This window comes from Chlorocebus sabaeus, chromosome 15, assembly GCF_047675955.1.
Source record: "Chlorocebus sabaeus isolate Y175 chromosome 15, mChlSab1.0.hap1, whole genome shotgun sequence".
NCBI lineage: Eukaryota > Metazoa > Chordata > Mammalia > Primates > Cercopithecidae > Chlorocebus > Chlorocebus sabaeus.
The window spans coordinates 59,879,585-59,898,331 of NC_132918.1; the positions used below are offsets into that span (position 1 = coordinate 59,879,585).

At 38.2% G+C, this 18,747-nt stretch overlaps 1 protein-coding gene across 10 annotated transcripts in view; it reads right to left on the minus strand.

Annotated features, from left to right (window-relative positions):
• ATP2C1 (ATPase secretory pathway Ca2+ transporting 1) overlaps nucleotides 1–18,747 on the minus strand; it is a 165,345-nt gene that overhangs the window by 65,999 nt on the left and 80,599 nt on the right. For all 10 annotated transcript variants that reach the window (XM_008009129.3, XM_008009128.3, XM_073023609.1 and 7 more), the window contains 2 exons: nucleotides 17,094–17,155; nucleotides 16,150–16,258 (listed from right to left, as the gene is read on the minus strand). In XM_008009129.3, coding sequence (XP_008007320.1) covers nucleotides 16,150–16,258; nucleotides 17,094–17,155 — 171 coding nt within the window. The remainder of the gene's footprint in view (nucleotides 1–16,149; nucleotides 16,259–17,093; nucleotides 17,156–18,747) is intronic.

An 18,747-nucleotide genomic window follows, 5' to 3' on the forward strand; every position in this document is an offset into this window, starting at 1 on the left:
TAATTACTATTATTATCCCTGCTTTACAGGCACTGAAAGGTTAAGTAACTCACCCAACATTATAGAGGTAGAACGCTATGCAGATAAAATTCCAGTGTTGCAAGATTTTAACTCCAGATCCTCTTATTTAGAGGATCAATCTACAAATTATTTCTCCTCCTCAATTTTGTAACCACTTATAGAAAAAGACAGGTATAACACATAAAGCAAATTTATGAAAAATATTATGTATTTTCTGAATTACAAGTAAATTTATATAAGGTTCATTTTATTTAGCAAGCTCATCTTTAATGCTTGTTAGAACAATCAGAGTTGCACGTAATTTTCCAAGATCTTAACTAGAAAAGAGATCCACTAATATTTAAAAATAAATACTCGTAAAAATTTACAGAATTCCTTCCCTAAGAGACGTAAAACTCATGTTTTCCCTTTGAAGACTTTTGCTTTAAATCTAAATCTTAAACATGGATAAATACTAACATGAAGTGACTAATAGAGAAGGAATTTTTTTTTTAATCTGCTGTTTTTAAAAAGAGGAAAAGCATGATTTCATGGCTCTGTAAGCGACCTAGCTCTTTGGTTTCAGCCTCAGAACAACAATCACTTAAGAGAGCCCTTGTCTGGTGTAATAGACAAGCTAATGCGGAAGAAAAAGGGGCTCAGGACCCTAATTTTTTTCTATATCATTATAAATTTGTAACTAAAACTGAAATTATCATGAAATGTGTCTAAATCTTACAATGTCCTGATCTGCAAAGATTTCAACTATCTGTTGAATACGAACACTTTCTAAGTCACATGTTATCTTCTCTTAATAGTGATTGCAAGAGTTTTCCTAGGAAGTCATTTTGAGGGAGTAGAGGGAAAGAAAAGGTGGAATTTAATAAATGAGGCAAGCCTATTACAGTTTAATAAAGTCACAATTTAATTCATCTGAGAAGAAAGATATTACAGTCATTATTCATTGCATTCATGAGAGAGGGAAAGGTAGGATAAAGTGAAATCAAAGAATCAGACAGCCCCATGACACCTAGCCAAAAGTTTAAGTACTAAACCCTCAGAAGACCTGTTAATGAACAAGAAAACTGATTTTCACTTTCATTCTTCTTCAAGCACTCTGGTGGAGGTGTGAATATGCTATAAAGCAGTTCAAAAATCAGAATATAAATAAGAATCAAGATGACTATATAATCCACAGTCTAAATATTTAATATCTACACAATAAAAATGATTGGAAAAATTCACAAGATTATTATTCACATAAAACACTACGGAGAAAGAAATCAAATGCCAGTCACAAAGGTTTCCTGAAAGGCAGAAAGCACTTTTAAAAATTCAGGTTAACATGGAACAACTGGCAGCTACAAATAAGTTCTTAAGCTAAAGAACTGTTTGACATACAGTATACTGATAAGGCAATCACCTCTCGAGTCTAGAATTAAAAGCAAATCATTAAAAAGCAAATTAGAAATGGATTTCTCTCCCTAGAAACAATCTTCCGAAATATTCACCTGTAGCTGCCTGATCACAAAATGTTACTTCTGCTTTCAAAAATTAAGATACCTCACTGTTTATGCAAATGAAGAAAACGTAATTTAAAATCTTCATGTATGTAACTTACTAACACTCAAAGCCAAACCAACCAAGTGTTATGTATTACTGAAAACAATACATGAAATTAATTTTATCCCGTGGTAAATGCTTACATAAATTGCTAACTTTCTGATTCGAGTATACAGAAAAAGTTATTCAGAAGATACAGCTGTTTCTTTTTTTTTTTTTTGAGACGGAGTCTTGCTCCGTCGCCCAGGGTGGAGTGCAGTGGCCAGATCTCAGCTCACTGCAAGCTCCGCCTCCCAGGTTTACGTCATTCTCCTGCCTCAGCCTCCCGAGTAGCTGGGACTACAGGCGCCCGCCACTACGCCCGGCTAGTTTTTTTTTTGTATTTTTAGTAGAGACGGGGTTTCACCGTATTAGCCAGGATGGTCTCGATCTCCTGACCTCGTGATCCGCCCGTCTCGGCCTCCCAAAGTGCTGGGATTACAGGCTTGAGCCACCGCGCCCGGCCACAGCTGTTTCATCTACATTGAAAACGTTCGGTATAACCACTTTCCTCAATGATCTTAGCTACATCTTCTGAGTAACTTGCTGCAGCTTCTCCACCAACATCTGCTGCTTCATCTTGCCCTTATATGTTATAGAGATGGCTTCTTTACTTAAACCTCATGAACCAACCTCTGCAAGCTTCAAACTTTCCTTTGGCAGCTTCCTCACTTCTCTCAGCCTTCACAGAACTGAAGAGAGTTATGGTCCTGCTCTGGATTAGGTTTGGTTTAAGGGAATATTGTGGCTGCTTTTACGTTTTATCGAAACCTTTCAAACTTTCTTCATATCCACAATAAGGATGTTTTACTTCTTATCATTTGTGTGTTCACTGGAATAGCACTTTTAATTTCCTTCAAAAACTTTTTCTTTGCATTCACAACTTGGCTAATTGTTTGAGGCAAGAGGCCTAGCTTTCAGCCTATCTTAGCTTTTGACATGCATTCCTCACTAAGCTTAATTATTTCTAGCTTTTGACTTAAAGTGAAAGACATGTGATATTTCCTTCACTTGAACACTTAAGAGGCCACTGTAGGGTTACTAATTGGCTTAATTTCCATATTGTTGTTTCTCAGAGAACAGGAAAGTCCAAGGAGAGGGAAACAGCAGTTGGAAAATGCAGCAGTCAGAAAACACACAACATTTATTGATTACATTCATGGTCTTACATGAACATAGTTAATGGTGCCCCAAAACAATTTTAACAGTAACGCAAAGATCACTGATCACAGATCACCATAATAGACATAATATTGAAAAAGTTTGAAATACTGTGAGAATTACCAAAATGTGACACAGAGACACAAAGTGAGCACCATGCTGTTGGAAAAATGGCGCCAACAGACTTGCCTGACACAGGGTTGCCACAAATCTATTAATATATTTTTTAAAATGCATTATCTTTGAAGCATGATAAAATGAGGTATGCCAGTACAATCTCAGAAGCAAAAATGAGGTGACAGAAATAGCTGAAGATAAAATGGCTGAACACTTCCCCAACTTGATGAAAGACATAAATCTACACAACCAAGGAGCTCAATGAAATCCAAATAGAATAAACTCAAAGACATCCACAATGAGACACATTCTAATCAAACCATTGAAAGATAAAGACAGAATCTTGAAAACAGCCACAGTAACAACTTATCACATAACAGAATTTTCATTAAGATTAATAGCTTATTCCTAATCAGAAAACATAGAGGTCAAAAAGAACAAACATTTACAATATTCAGAAAAAAAACTGTCAACCAATAATTTTCTATCTGGCAACATTATCTTTTAAAAATGAAGGAGAAATTTTTAAATTCCTAAATAAACAAAAGCTAAAAAAGTTCATCACTAGTCAGACCTGACTCATAAGAAATGCTAAGAGACAGCCCTTTAGGCTGAAATAAGAAAGTAGAAAGTAACTCAAAGCCATATGAAGACATAAAGAATTCCAATGAAGCTAACTATGTAGGTAAACATACATATGTTGAGTTCATGACTCCTATGTTTGCTTCCTATATAATTAAAAACGTATAAATGCATAAAATGCTTATAAATCTATATTAATGGGCACAGAATGCATAAAGATGTCATTTGCAACAATAACAAAGATGAGGGAGGTGTGGGCTGTACAATTTTGTATGCTACTGAAGCAAAGTTGGTATCACTTCAAACTAGATTGTTATAAGATTAGGATGTTCACTGTAATCCACATGTAATCACTAAGAAAATAAGTAAAAAGTATGCAGAGAAAAGAACTCGAGGAAATAAAAAAGGTACATCAAAAAAAAATCAATCAGAGGGGTGTAAAAAAAAACACACACAAAGAAGGGCACAATGGAGAAATTGAGGAACATAAAAAGATAACGCAAATAGGAAACAAGTAACAACAGAAGTCCTTTCCTATCAGCAATCCCTGTAAGTGTAAATGGATTAAATTCACCAACTATGTGATATAAATCCTTACAATGGAAAATTCTTTGGCAGTAAAAAACAATGACATACTTGAATGGAGTACCTAAAAACATTGTTAAATGAAAGAGGCCAGACATGAAAGACTACCTATTGTATGATTCTACTTATATGAAATGTCCAGAATAGGCAAATGTATTTCAGTGGCAAGCGATTAGTGGCTGCTAGAGGCAGGGAAAATACAGAATGAAAGCTAAAAGGTAAGGGTTTTATTTTGAGAGTGATGAAAATGCTCTATAATTAGATGGTAGTGATGGGTATACAACTGTGAATATACTGAAAACCACTGAAGGATACACCTTAAATATGTGAACTGTATGATATGCACATTATATCTTAATAAAGCTGTTTTAATATGTATTTTTTTTTTAATGTGGTGGATGGACTAGTGCTTTTGGCATGGTCTAAAAGCTGGTTAAGTATGCAGAATCTCAGGCCCCACCCCACACCTGCCAAAACAGAGCCCAGCTGACTCCTACGCACATTAGAAGTTGGAATGCATTGCTCTAGGGCAACTCTATGTCACAGTGACAAAACAGGCCTGAAAAAATCAAGTGGCTTGCCTAAGCTCACATGGTCAATTCATTTCATGAGCAGACAAGTATCATTCTTTGAATCAGTTGTTTGCAAGTTGGTATCTGCCAATGGGGAGAACACAAACTATCTTTTTCACTTCTAAGCCCTGAAGCCTGGTACAATGTGCCGTACATGGTTTTCAAATATGTGCTAAATGGTGAAAATGGTTTCATAACAGACCGATTTCCTAAGAAATGGATTACAATTGCCTAAATTAGCTTCATTACCAACATAAGTAAATTGAAAATATCACTATATGCTTACATTTTATCAAATATTTGAAAAGATTATTTTTTGAAAAAGCATACCAAACCAAATCAGAATTGTAACGTGGGTTTTACCAGAATATTTTTTCATTGAGTAAATGGAACATGTATTTTATTAACTCAGGAAATCAGAATGCTTGACACAGAATGATTGCTCCGGTAATGGATTTACCCAACGTGGAGGAAGCTGCTTGTTAGTGGGTCTTAACAACAGACTGTGCAAGAATGTGAGCCTCACAAATAGAAACATAATGGCTACATGGGGTTCCAGTCAAGGAGATTATTTCTGACTCCTTCAGGTGGCAGGTAGCCAAAGTATATCTGTGCTGGCTCAATCATGCCCATTATCTTTGGTTTTTACTTCTCCTTAGAACTAGGGAACAGAAAGGAGCAAGCCCTGAAGACACCAAAAACTACTCACTGAGCCAAACTGCTATACTATAACAAAGTACAAGGATTCATGAGATGGAAAAATGGCTCACAATATAATGCCCACTGGCGTGTTCTTAAGTTTGAATTCCTGAGCTTGGCCTCAGTAGATGCTGACTCCTAATAGAACTAACCTTTCTGCCCAGATTAAAATGGCCTGGTAATCCAGTATCATAAAAACAGCTTAATCTTGGCTGCTAGCCCAAGTGGTAATTCTCTGAAAGAAGTCTGATACATTTAGAAAATCATCAGATCATAAACAGGTTTAAAAAAATGATGTGGGCCAACTGTACGCATATGAACCACAAAGCAAAGTGTCAAAGGACTTATTCAGAACTTCAAGTGAAAGAAAATCTTGCTATCATTTCAAGCAATGTATTACTGGGCTTAGAAAGTTATAGCTCAGAGAGGTAAAACATTTTCATGAGACAAAACAACAAACAAACAAACAAAAAAAAACACAACCTTTTTTCATCTGACCCTCACATTGTTTTTTCTTACGAAGAGTTCTTTAATCAAACATTGATATAGATTTTACCCGGAACAGTATCAAAAATATGCTGTGTTTTCACAAAGGCAAAATGTACTGTTCAATGATAGACTGGATTAAGAAAATGTGGCACATATACACCATGGAATACTACGTGGCCATAAAAAAGGATGAGTTCATGTCCTTGGTAGGGACATGGATGAAGCTGGAAACCATCATTCTGAGCAAAGTATCACAAGGGCACAAAACCAAACACCGCATGTTCTCACTCATAGGTGGGAACTGAACAATGAGATCACTTGGACACAGGGTGGGGAACATCACACACCAGGGCCTGTCGTGGGGGGCAGGGGGAGCCATAGCATTAGGAGATATACCTAATGTAAATGCAAGTTAATGGGTACAGCACACCAACATGGCACATGTATACATATATAACGAACCTGCACGTTGTGCACATGTACCCTAGAACTTAAAGTATAATAATAAAAAATAAAATAAAAATAAAAATAAAATGTACTGTTATCCAGGCATACACAGTCAATAAGATTGCTTCATCTAAAGTCACTGTCTGACCAATCCATTGGTTATCATCAAGTAATTGGCCAGTGGTGCCTCTTCTCAAATAACACTAAAAGTTAAAATAAAAACCCTCAGGGGGAAAAAAAAACAAACAACATGCCCAAAGCTCAATTTCTCTAAGTTTTACTGTCCTAGCTCCATCAATGCCTCTCAGGCTCCTGCTGGAAAGGCCACTGCCACCAACCATACAGTCCTCCCTCTGTAGCAGTGGATTCAACCAATCACAGGCGGAAAATACTCAAAGTATAATTTTAAAAATACAAAAAATACAACAGTAAAAAACAATATAAAAGTTTTAAATACAGTATAACAACCGTTGACATAGCATTTATATTTTATTAGGAGTTATAAGTAATCTAGAGATGATTTAAAGTATACAGAAAAATGTACAAAGGTTATATATAAATACTACTCAATTGTACATAAGGGACTTGAGCACCTTTGGATTTTGCTCTCTGTGGATCTACTAGGACCGATCCCTAGTGGATACCACGGGAAAACTATCTTGACTCAACCACTGGCTTCTGAAAACCTGATACAGGCAAGGGGAAAACTACACAATTCCTTAGGTTATCAATATTAGTCTTTAAAAAGTATAAACAAAATGGCAGTCTCAACCTGTTACAGTCTTAACTATGTATCCCAAAAAGTCATGTGCTATAGCTCTACAGTCAACCTTATAGTATTTGGAGATGGGGCCCTGGGAAGTAATTAGGGTTAGATGAGGTCATGCAGCTAGTCCTAATGATGGCATTAGTGGCTGTATAAGAGGAAGAGAGAGAAATTGGTGTCTCTGCCACGTGAGGACACTGCAAGAAGATAGCCATCTCAAGCTAGCAAGGGTCCTCACCAGAAACCAAACCGTGCCAGACCTTGACCTTGAACTTCCAGCCTCCGTAACTGTGAAAAATAAATGGCATGGTATTTTGTTAAAAGCAGCCCAAGTTAAGACACAGCTTATGAAGATAAAAGTTGTACCAGACAAAAGTTGTACAGCAGTCAGGTCACTGAATGTGCTAACAAGAAGTTGCTGAGGACCCAGGCAAGTTTACAGTCAAAATCTGAAAGCACTAAAATTTATGACAGTTGCAAAATGATGACACTGAAGTTGCAACCCTGGCTTTAGGCCTAGTCTGTAAGGAAACTAACTACATAGCAGAAGTTCACTTGCTTTCTCTAAAGTGAAATCTATGTGCTTTGGAGGAAATTAATGATATCCCAAAGCTGACTAAGGAGTTTTCTGGTTCCTTTAAACCCTAAATGAGAGTTTATTTCATATAGTAGTATTAAATGACCAGCTAGCCTTACAAAATTATCCAAAGCTCACCACAGCCAAACTGAGCCAACAAAACTCCAATAAGCCAATTTAATTTCAAAAATCTAGCAGCTTCTGCGTCCAGAAGAGAAACTGACTTTATCAGCCTATATCTTAAGTGAGTACATTTAAATTTAGATGCAGGATAAAAGACCCCCAACTCTTTAAAGAAGGTTATTTCAATCTGCAGTCAAAGTAGTTGCAAAAGTCTGTTTGGGGTACCAGGTAATAGGCAAAACAAATAGGGCAGAATTAAGGTAGAGAGAATAAAAAATGTTCAACTATATCTGTAAAAGTGGATTAACTAGAACAAAATCAACCTAACTACAGTACTGCGGAATAAAATGTGCTGATGAAGTGCTTGCAAAGTTAACAAGTATGGGGAAAACAATAATAACTAATAAATTACTCCACAAGACATATGCTTACAATTCTTATTAAATTCACAACGTCGGCCGGGAGTGGTGGCTCACGACTATAATCCCAGCACTTTGGGAGGCTGAGGCAGGTGGATCACCTGAGGTCAGGAGCTCAAAACCAGCCTGGCCAACATGGCAAAACCCCGTCTCTCCTAAAAATACTAAAAAATTAGCCAGGCATGGTGGCAGGCACCTGTAATCTCAGCTGCCTGGGAGCCTGAGGCAGGAGAATTGCTTGAACCCGGGAGATGGAGACTGCAGTGAGCTGAGATTGCACCATTGCACTCCAGCCTGAGCAACAGAGACTCAATCTCAAAAACAAATAAAAATAAAATAAAAAATTTACAATGTCTTCAATATATATTTGCTGAGTAGATAAAATACATACTAATCCATACTGACAGGTTTTCTTTCCTGTTTACATGTGAACTTTGAAATAATTAACTGTCAAGTCAATCAACTCTTAGTTAAATGAAAACCCTAAAATAGTTTTAGCAAGCCCTAATGGTGTTTTGAAGCTTCTATCACTATACTTCTCGAACCATGCAAACAGGAAACACCATCTTCTAACTATCCCAATGAGAAGTTCTGCTTCTCAACTGGAAGAGAAGCAGCCCAGAATAAAGAATGGCATCAACTCCATGAATTGAAATTAGGGTTTTCTGGGGGAGGGGGAAGATAATTTATGCCAAGTGACAAGACTACTTAATCTCTGAGGAAGAATAATTCAAAGTATTGTCATCGACAAAATATTAGGTACTGAAGGAAAGGAGAAGAGTAGAAAAGAATTAACATTAAAAAGACCTCAAAGAGGATAAAAAAAGATAACAAAGTAAAATTAATAGCACTTGCAATATTGTCAATTATTCCTAGTCACCCAATTAAAGCAATCCACTAGCTTTCTAAGGATAAATTTCAAATATTTGGAAAAAAAGCCTCTGCCTAAAGATTAAGCCAAGTTTGTTCTTACTATAGTCTGAAAGGTTTTTCAGGCCTTCTACAGCATCTATGAGAACACTCAAACTTTTGGCCATAGTATTTAAAGACTGACTGCTCTGTAGGTGTTAACAAACAGTTTAATTCCAATGGTGGATAAGACCTGCATACTAACGGGTTCTGAAACCATTTTCCAGTTCTTCAATCTATTCTACACACTGTAGCCAGACTAAGGATAACATTATTTGCCTACTGCACAGGAGCCTCAAAATGTAATTCCTAACCAAAAAAAATCTGAAATTAAGCCTAGTATCCGAGACCTCTGAAATCTGATTCCATCACACATTTTCTATCCTTACCATATCCCAGCAGAGTTTCATACACTGTAATGTTTATAGTGATCTGAATGGTGTTGCTTCATTGTCTTCCCCATCTTTGTCCAGTACTACTCTTCAATTATCACTGTCAAAGCCATGTGGTCTGAGGCATATTCTGATCCCATTCAAATCAGGTGGAACCTCTCCCTTCTTTAAATGTCTATAACCGGGGGGGCAGAGCAAGATGGCCAAATAGGAACAGCTCCAGTCTCCAACTCCCAGCGCGAGCGACACAGAAGACCGGTGATTTCTGCATTTTCAACTGAGGTACTGGGTTCATCTCACTGGGGAGTGCCAGACGATCGGTGCTGGTCAGCTGCTGCAGCCCGACCAGCGAGAGCTGAAGCAGGGCGAGGCATTGCCTCACCTGGAAAGCGCAAGGGGGAAAGGAATCCCTTTTCCTAGCCAGGGGAACTGAGACACACAACACCTGGAAAATCGGGTAACTCCCACCCCAATACTGTGCTTTAAGCAAACAGGCACACCAGGAGATCATATCCCACACCTGGCCGGGAGGGTCCCACACCCACGGAGCCTCCCTCATTGCTAGCACAGCAGTCTGTGATCTACCGGCAAGGCAGCAGCCAGGCTGGAGGAGGGGCGCCCGCCATTGCTGAGGCTTAAGTAGGTAAACAAAGCTGCTGGGAAGCTCGAACTGGGTGGAGCTCACAGCAGCTCAAGGAAACCTGCCTGTCTCTGTAGACTCCACCTCTGGGGACAGGACACAGTAAATAATAACAAACGCAGCAGCTCTGCAGACGCAAACGACTCTGTCTGACAGCTTTGAAGAGAGCAGTGGATCTCCCAACACGGAGGTTGAGATCTGAGAAGGGACAGACTCCCTGCTCAAGTGGGTCCCTGACCCCTGAGTAGCCTAACTGGGAGACATCCCCCACTAGGGGCAGTCTGACACCCCACACCTCACAGGGTGGAGTACACCCCTGAGAGGAAGATTCCAAAGCAAGAATCAGACAGGTACACTCGCTGTTCAGAAATATTCTATCTTCTGCAGCCTCTGCTGCTGATACCCAGGCAAACAGGGTCTGGAGTGGACCTCAAGCAAGCTCCAACAGACCTACAGCTGAGGGTCCTGACTGTTAGAAGGAAAACTATCAAACAGGAAGGACACCTACACCAAAACCCCATCAGTACATCACCAGCATCAAAGACCAGAGGCAGATAAAACCACAAAGATGGGGAAAAAGCAGGGCAGAAAAGCTGGAAATTCAAAAAATAAGAGGGCATCTCCCCCGGCAAAGGAGCGCAGCTCATCGCCAGCAACGGATCAAAGCTGGACGGAGAATGACTTCGACGAGATGAGAGAAGAAGGCTTCAGTCCATCAAATTTCTCAGAGCTAAAGGAGGAATTATGTACCCAGTGCAAAGAAACTAAAAATCTTGAAAAAAAAGTGGAAGAATTGATGGCTAGAGTAATTAATGCAGAGAAGCTCACAAACGAAATGAAAGAGACGAAAACCATGACACGAGAAATACGTGACAAATGCACAAGCTTCAGTAACCGACTCGATCAACTGGAAGAAAGAATGTCAGCGATTGAGGATCAAATGAATGAAATGAAGTGAGAAGAGAAACCAAAAGAAAAAAGAAGAAAAAGAAATGAACAAAGCCTGCAAGAAGTATGGGATTATGTAAAAAGACCAAATCTACGTCTGATTGGGGTGCCTGAAAGTGAGGGGGAAAATGGAACCAAGTTGGAAAACACTCTTCAGGATATCATCCAGGAGAACTTCCCCAACCTAGTAGGGCAGGCCAACATTCAGATCCAGGAAATACAGAGAACGCCACAAAGATACTCCTCGAGAAGAGCAACTCCAAGACACATAATTGCCAGATTCACCAAAGTTGAAATGAAGGAAAAAATCTTAAGGGCAGCCAGAGAGAAAGGTCGGGTTACCCACAAAGGGAAGCCCATCAGACTAACAGCAGCTCTCTCGGCAGAAACTCTTCAAGCCAGAAGAGAGTGGGGGCCAATATTCAACATTCTTAAAGAAAAGAATTTTAAACCCAGAATTTTATATCCAGCCAAACTAAGTTTCATAAGTGAAGGAGAAATAAAATCCTTTACAGATAAGCAAATGCTTAGAGATTTTGTCACCACTAGACCTGCCTTACAAGAGACCCTGAAGGAAGCACTAAACGTGGAAAGGAACAACTGGTACCAGCCACTGCAAAAACATGCCAAAATGTAAAGACCATCAAGGCTAGGAAGAAACTGCATCAACTAACGAGCAAAATAACCAGTTAATATCATAATGGCAGGATCAAGTTCACACATAACAATCTTAACCTTAAATGTAAATGGACTAAATGCTCCAATTAAAAGACACAGACTGGCAAACTGGATAAAGAGTCAAGACCCATCAGTCTGCTGTATTCAGGAGACCCATCTCACACACAGAGACATACATGGGCTCAAAATAAAGGGATGGAGGAAGATTTACCAAGCAAATGGAGAACAAAAAAAAGCGGGGGTTGCAATACTAGTCTCTGATAAAACAGACTTTAAACCATCAAAGATCAAAAGAGACAAAGAAGGCCATTACATAATGGTAAAGGGATCAATTCAACAGAAAGAGCTAACTATCCTAAATATATATGCACCCAATACAGGAGCACCCAGATTCATAAAGCAAGTCCTTAGAGACTTACAAAGAGACTTAGACTCCCATACAATAATCATGGGAGACTTCAACACTCCACTGTCAACATTAGACAGATCAACGAGACAGAAAGTTAACAAGGATATCCAGGAATTGAACTCATCTCTGCAGCAAGCAGACCTAATAGACATCTATAGAACTCTCCACCCCAAATCAACAGAATATACATTCTTCTCAGCACCACATCGTACTTACTCCAAAATTGACCACGTAATTGGAAGTAAAGCACTCCTCAGCAAATGTACAAGAACAGAAATTATAACAAACTGTCTCTCAGACCACAGTGCAATCAAACTAGAACTCAGGACTAAGAAACTCAATCAAAACCGCTCAACTACATGGAAACTGAACAACCTGCTCCTGAATGACTACTGGGTACATAACGAAATGAAGGCAGAAATAAAGATGTTCTTTGAAACCAATGAGAACAAAGATACAACATACCAGAATCTCTGGGACACATTTAAAGCAGTGTGTACAGGGAAATTTATAGCACTAAATGCCCACAAGAGAAAGCTGGAAAGATCTAAAACTGACACTCTAACATCGCAATTAAAAGAACTAGAGAAGCAAGAGCAAACACATTCGAAAGCTAGCAGAAGGCAAGAAATAACTAAGATCAGAGCAGAACTGAAGGAGATAGAGACATAAAAAACCCTCCAAAAAATCAATGAATCCAGGAGTTGGTTTTTTGAAAAGATCAACAAAATTGACAGACCACTAGCAAGACTAATAAAGAAGAAAAGAGAGAAGAATCAAATCGACGCAATTAAAAATGATAAAGGGGATATCACCACCGACCCCACAGAAATACAAACTACCATCAGAGAATACTATAAACACCTCTACGCAAATAAACTGGAAAATCTAGAAGAAATGGATAATTTCCTGGACACTTACACTCTTCCAAGACTAAACCAGGAAGAAGTTGAATCCCTGAATAGACCAATAGCAGGCTCTGAAATTGAGGCAATAATTAATAGCCTACCAACCAAAAACAGTCCAGGACCAGATGGATTCACAGCTGAATTCTACCAGAGGTACAAGGAGGAGTTGGTACCATTCCTTCTGAAACTATTCCAATCAATAGAAAAAGAGGGAATCCTCCCTAACTCATTTTATGAGGCCAACATCATCCTGATACCAAAGCCTGGCAGAGACACAACAAAAAAAGAGAATTTTAGACCAATATCCCTGATGAACATCGATGCAAAAATCCTCAATAAAATACTGGCAAACCGGATTCAGCAACACATCAAAAAGCTTATCCACCATGATCAAGTGGGCTTCATCCCTGGGATGCAAGGCTGGTTCAACATTCGCAAATCAATAAACATAATCCAGCATATAAACAGAACCAAAGACAAGAACCACATCATTATCTCAATAGATGCAGAAAAGGCTTTTGACAAAATTCAACAGCCCTTCATGCTAAAAACGCTCAATAAATTCGGTATTGATGGAACGTACCTCAAAATAATAAGAGCTATTTATGACAAACCCACAGCCAATATCATACTGAATGGGCAAAAACTGGAAAAATTCCCTTTGAAAACTGGCACAAGACAGGGATGTCCTCTCTCACCACTCCTATTCAACATAGTGTTGGAAGTTCTGGCTAGGGCAATCAGGCAAGAGAAAGAAATCAAGGGGATTCAGTTAGGAAAAGAAGAAGTCAAACTGTCCCTGTTTGCAGATGACATGATTGTATATTTAGAAAACCCCATTGTCTCAGCCCAAAATCTCCTTAAACTGATAAGCAACTTCAGCAAAGTCTCAGGATACAAAATTAATGTGCAAAAATCACAAGCATTCTTATACACCAGTAACAGACAAACAGAGAGCCAAATCAGGAATGAACTTCCATTCACAATTGCTTCAAAGAGAATAAAATACCTAGGAATCCAACTTACAAGGGATGTAAAGGACCTCTTCAAGGAGAACTACAAACCACTGCTCAGTGAAATCAAAGAGGACACAAACAAATGGAAGAACATACCATGCTCATGGATAGGAAGAATCAATATCGTGAAAATGGCCATACTGCCCAAGGTAATTTATAGATTCAATGCCATCCCCATCAAGCTACCAATGAGCTTCTTCACAGAATTGGAAAAAACTGCTTTAAAGTTCATATGGAACCAAAAAAGAGCCCGCATCTCCAAGACAATCCTAAGTCAAAAGAACAAAGCTGGAGGCATCACGCTACCTGACTTCAAACTATACTACAAGGCTACAGTAACCAAAACAGCATGGTACTGGTACCAAAACAGAGATATAGACCAATGGAACAGAACAGAGTCCTCAGAAATAATACCACACATCTACAGCCATCTGATCTTTGACAAACCTGAGAGAAACAAGAAATGGGGAAAGGATTCCCTATTTAATAAATGTTGCTGGGAAAATTGGCTAGCCATAAGTAGAAAGCTGAAACTGGATCCTTTCCTTACTCCTTATACAAAAATTAATTCAAGATGGATTAGAGACTTAAATGTTAGACCTAATACCATAAAAATCCTAGAGGAAAACCTAGCTAGTACCATTCAGGACATAGGCATGGGCAAAGACTTCATGTCTAAAACACCAAAAGCAACGGCAGCAAAAGCCAAAATTGACAAATGGGATCTCATCAAACTAAAGAGCTTCTGCACAGCAAAAGAAACTACCATCAGAGTGAACAGGCAACCTAAAGAATGGGAGAAAATTTTTGCAATCTACTCATCTGACAAAGGGCTAATATCCAGAACCTACAAAGAACTCAAACAAATTTACAAGAAAAAAACAAACAACCCCATCAAAAAGTGGGCAAAGGATATGAACAGACATTTCTCAAAAGAAGACATTCATACAGCCAACAGACACATGAAAAAATGCTCATCATCACTGGCCATCAGAGAAATGCAAATCAAAACCACAATGAGATACCATCTCACACCAGTTAGAATGGCGATCATTCAAAAGTCAGGAAACAACAGGTGCTGGAGAGGATGTGGAGAAATAGGAACACTTTTACACTGTTGGTGGGATTGTAAACTAGTTCAACCATTATGGAAAACAGTATGGCGATTCCTCAAGGATCTAGAACTAGATGTACCATATGACCCAGCCATCCCATTACTGGGTATATACCCAAAGGATTATAAATTATGCTGCTATAAGGACACATGCACACGTATGTTTATTGCAGCACTATTCACAATAGCAAAGACTTGGAATCAACCCAAATGTCCATCAGTGACAGATTGGATTAAGAAAAGGTGGCACATATACACCATGGAATACTATGCAGCCATAAAAAAGGATGAGTTTGTGTCCTTTGTAGGGACATGGATGCAGCTGGAAACCATCATTCTTAGCAAACTATCACAAGAACAGAAAACCAAACACCGCATGTTCTCACTCATAGGTGGGAACTGAACAATGAGATCACTTGGACTTGGGAAGGGGAACATCACACACCGGGGCCTATCATGGGGAGGGGGCAGGGGGGAGGGATTGCATTGGGAGTTATACCTGATGTAAATGACGAGTTGATGGGTGCAGCACACCAACATGGTACAAGTATACATATGTAACAAACCTGCACGTTGTGCACATGTACCCTACAACTTAAAGTATAATAATAATAAATAAATTTAAAAAAAAAAAATGTCTATAACCTAGTCTTTGAACTTCTCTTACTCAATTACTGAGTTCTATTTTATGGTAATTTATGTACACATAGTATGTTCCCTAGTCACAAGTATTCTATCATATCATCTTTGTATCTCCCCCAGTCCCTAACATGCAGGTTTCTATAAAGATCTGCTGATTCACTGAACAGATACCTCAAAAGATGCTAGAGACAGATATATTTTAAGGAAAAAAAAAAGTTTATATATGTCACATTTTAAAGTAGAATACCAAATGTTTCAAATCAACTATGTGCTAATTCCCTAAAACTGGCAATGTTTATCCTTTAATCTACATCCATGTATTTTCACTTATTACAATCAGATCCCCAAACTTACCTCAAACAAGCGTAAGTCAGCAGGAACTCTGTCCCCAACAGAAAGGCAAACTGTATCACCTGGAACCAAGTCTCGGGCAAGTGTATGCTCCAATTTTCCTTCACGCACACTGTAACATGAAATAGAAACAACCATGGTTAAAAAAAAAATTCATGCAACTTATCTTAAAAAATTATTTCCAGTAGGCTTGTCTGAGGAAAAGGCAAATATAAGAACCAAGAAAAAGACTATTTCTAAACAATTAAGATGCCAAGATGACAGAAAATCACTTGAAAAACGAATTACTTGTTCAAATGTAAAATGTGCAAATTGAAGCAACCTTTTGAATCACCTGGGTCTGTTTGATTGTGAATCTCTATACCCAGAACACTGTTTAGCACATACTTGTGCGCACGCACGCGCACACACACACATATACACACAATCCGTTAAATACAGCCGGGCACTGTGGCTCACGCCTGTAATCCCAACACTTTGGGAGGCCGAGACAGGTGGATCACGACGTCAGGAGATCAAGACCGTCCTGGCTAACATGGTGAAACTCCACCTCTACTAAAAATACAAAAAATAAGCTGGGCGTGGTGGTGGGCGCCTGTAGTCCCAGCTACGCAGGAGTCTGAGGCAGGACAATGGCATGAACCCAGGAGGTGGAGCTTGCAGTGAGCCGAGATTGTGCCACTGCACTCCAGCCTGGGTGACAGAGACAGACTATGTCTCAAAAAAAATGAAAAATCTGTTACATACATCCATGTCTCAAGAATCTCAGACTTTAAAGTTTTCAATGGTACAGTTTTGCTACATTAATGAGACCAGAAACTTTTTGTGTCAGATTAATAGTGTCTTCCTTATGTTCAGACAGTGAGGATAACAATACATACGGTACTAGTCACATTCAACTTCTATTTTTAAAGGGGCGGAAATCCATACCAAAAAAAGGATCATACCAATGGCATTCTGGTGGCACAAGTTTACTCAATTCTTCAAGAGATTTTTCTGAACGATACTCCTATTCAAACAAAAAAAAGGAGAATTTAATTTTGTTCCTATGAATATATTCCATCTCAATCATTATTTTAAAATTTCCCCCAATTCTCATCTTTTCCTTTACTTGTGCTTATATTCTTACCCAGAAAAGCTTGTCCCTTATTTTAAAATGTTAAATTGTAGAGATCAATTTTGATAATTAATTATTCTCAGTTTTACATTTTAATATTCAATGTACAAACCTAAGGTTATTTAGAAAAAAGATGAAAACTGACTAGTATGTCCAAAGAGTAAATAACTTGAGTCATTAAAAGTTTTAAGTTATTGAGCCTTAACATTTAGATACCCTTATATTAAGTATCTAATGACCACAGAAGTCAAAGAAAATTAACTGTAAACAACATTTGCTTTAGGGATTTAAGCCCATGCTAACAGCAGTGGTTTACAAAGTAAGTTGGCTTAGAACAAACATGGGATAAACAAGGAATAAGATGTGGCTGGCTCTATACTGACAGACCCAGTTCCCATTCAAACTGTGTATCCAAAAGGGAAAATTCTCAGGAGTTCTAACAATGTGATTTCCAGCCTTCTTCAATCCAGATAACAAATAGCTGAGGGTCAGAAACATCCTTCAACTCACACTACTACTTAGTCCACATTTCCATGAGCAATCTTGCATCACACATCACTGCTATTTTTGCCTCATGTCTGCAGTAAGCAAAAGAATCTTCTAATCTAAAGTCAAAAGAGGGAGAGGCAAATAGTGGAGGTAGAAAGGTTGGGAGTGTTTTGAAATGACTGCAGTGCTAATACCAGTCAAAATGTCCTATCCATCACAAATTTCAAATAGAAAACACAAGGCTATGTAAGAATAACTTAGAACATAATCAGTCTCTACTTAATCTTAGAGTGACAAATATAAGGAAAATCTACAAATGTAAAAATCATAAGACAACACCCCAAACACACGAAGGATATTAAAGAATTTGGAAGTTTACCCCAAAATTCTATAATATGCTAGAAAATACCCACCAATCCTAGATCCCAGTAATAAATGACATAGATGCTGCCCAATCTTTACCTATCTCTTCTGGTTTCTTAGCCTCTACTCCCTACAATTATACAGATACCTCTATATCAAAATGATCATTAAACATACCACCTAAAACCTAATAAATGCCTAAAAGTCATTTTTCAAATTTATTGTAAGGTGACATCATTATGACCATTTAAAACAATTAGCTATTTTTATGGCTGGGAAGAAGTACAGTGGTGTGGGAAATGGGGATTACAAAGACACACGGGAAAAAGGGAGAACATAAATATAAAAAGGAATATAAAAAGCACTCTTAAGACACAGGTAATATAGCACAAATACCAAATAATGATAAAGTATTAAGAATTTTTTATACATTTTTGATAAAGAGCTTTTTGATTAAAGCATTATGATAAGTTCAACTGACAATAAATAGGATCTTTTTGGAGAGGATTTTTACTTGTTTATAGACTATTTTGCTAGTTTCACAGGTATATTCGGTGATGGGTCACATGTGTGTAAGAATCAGACCTAGCAATTTGAAAACAGGCTTTTTATAAGGTTTTCATCCTTTTGTG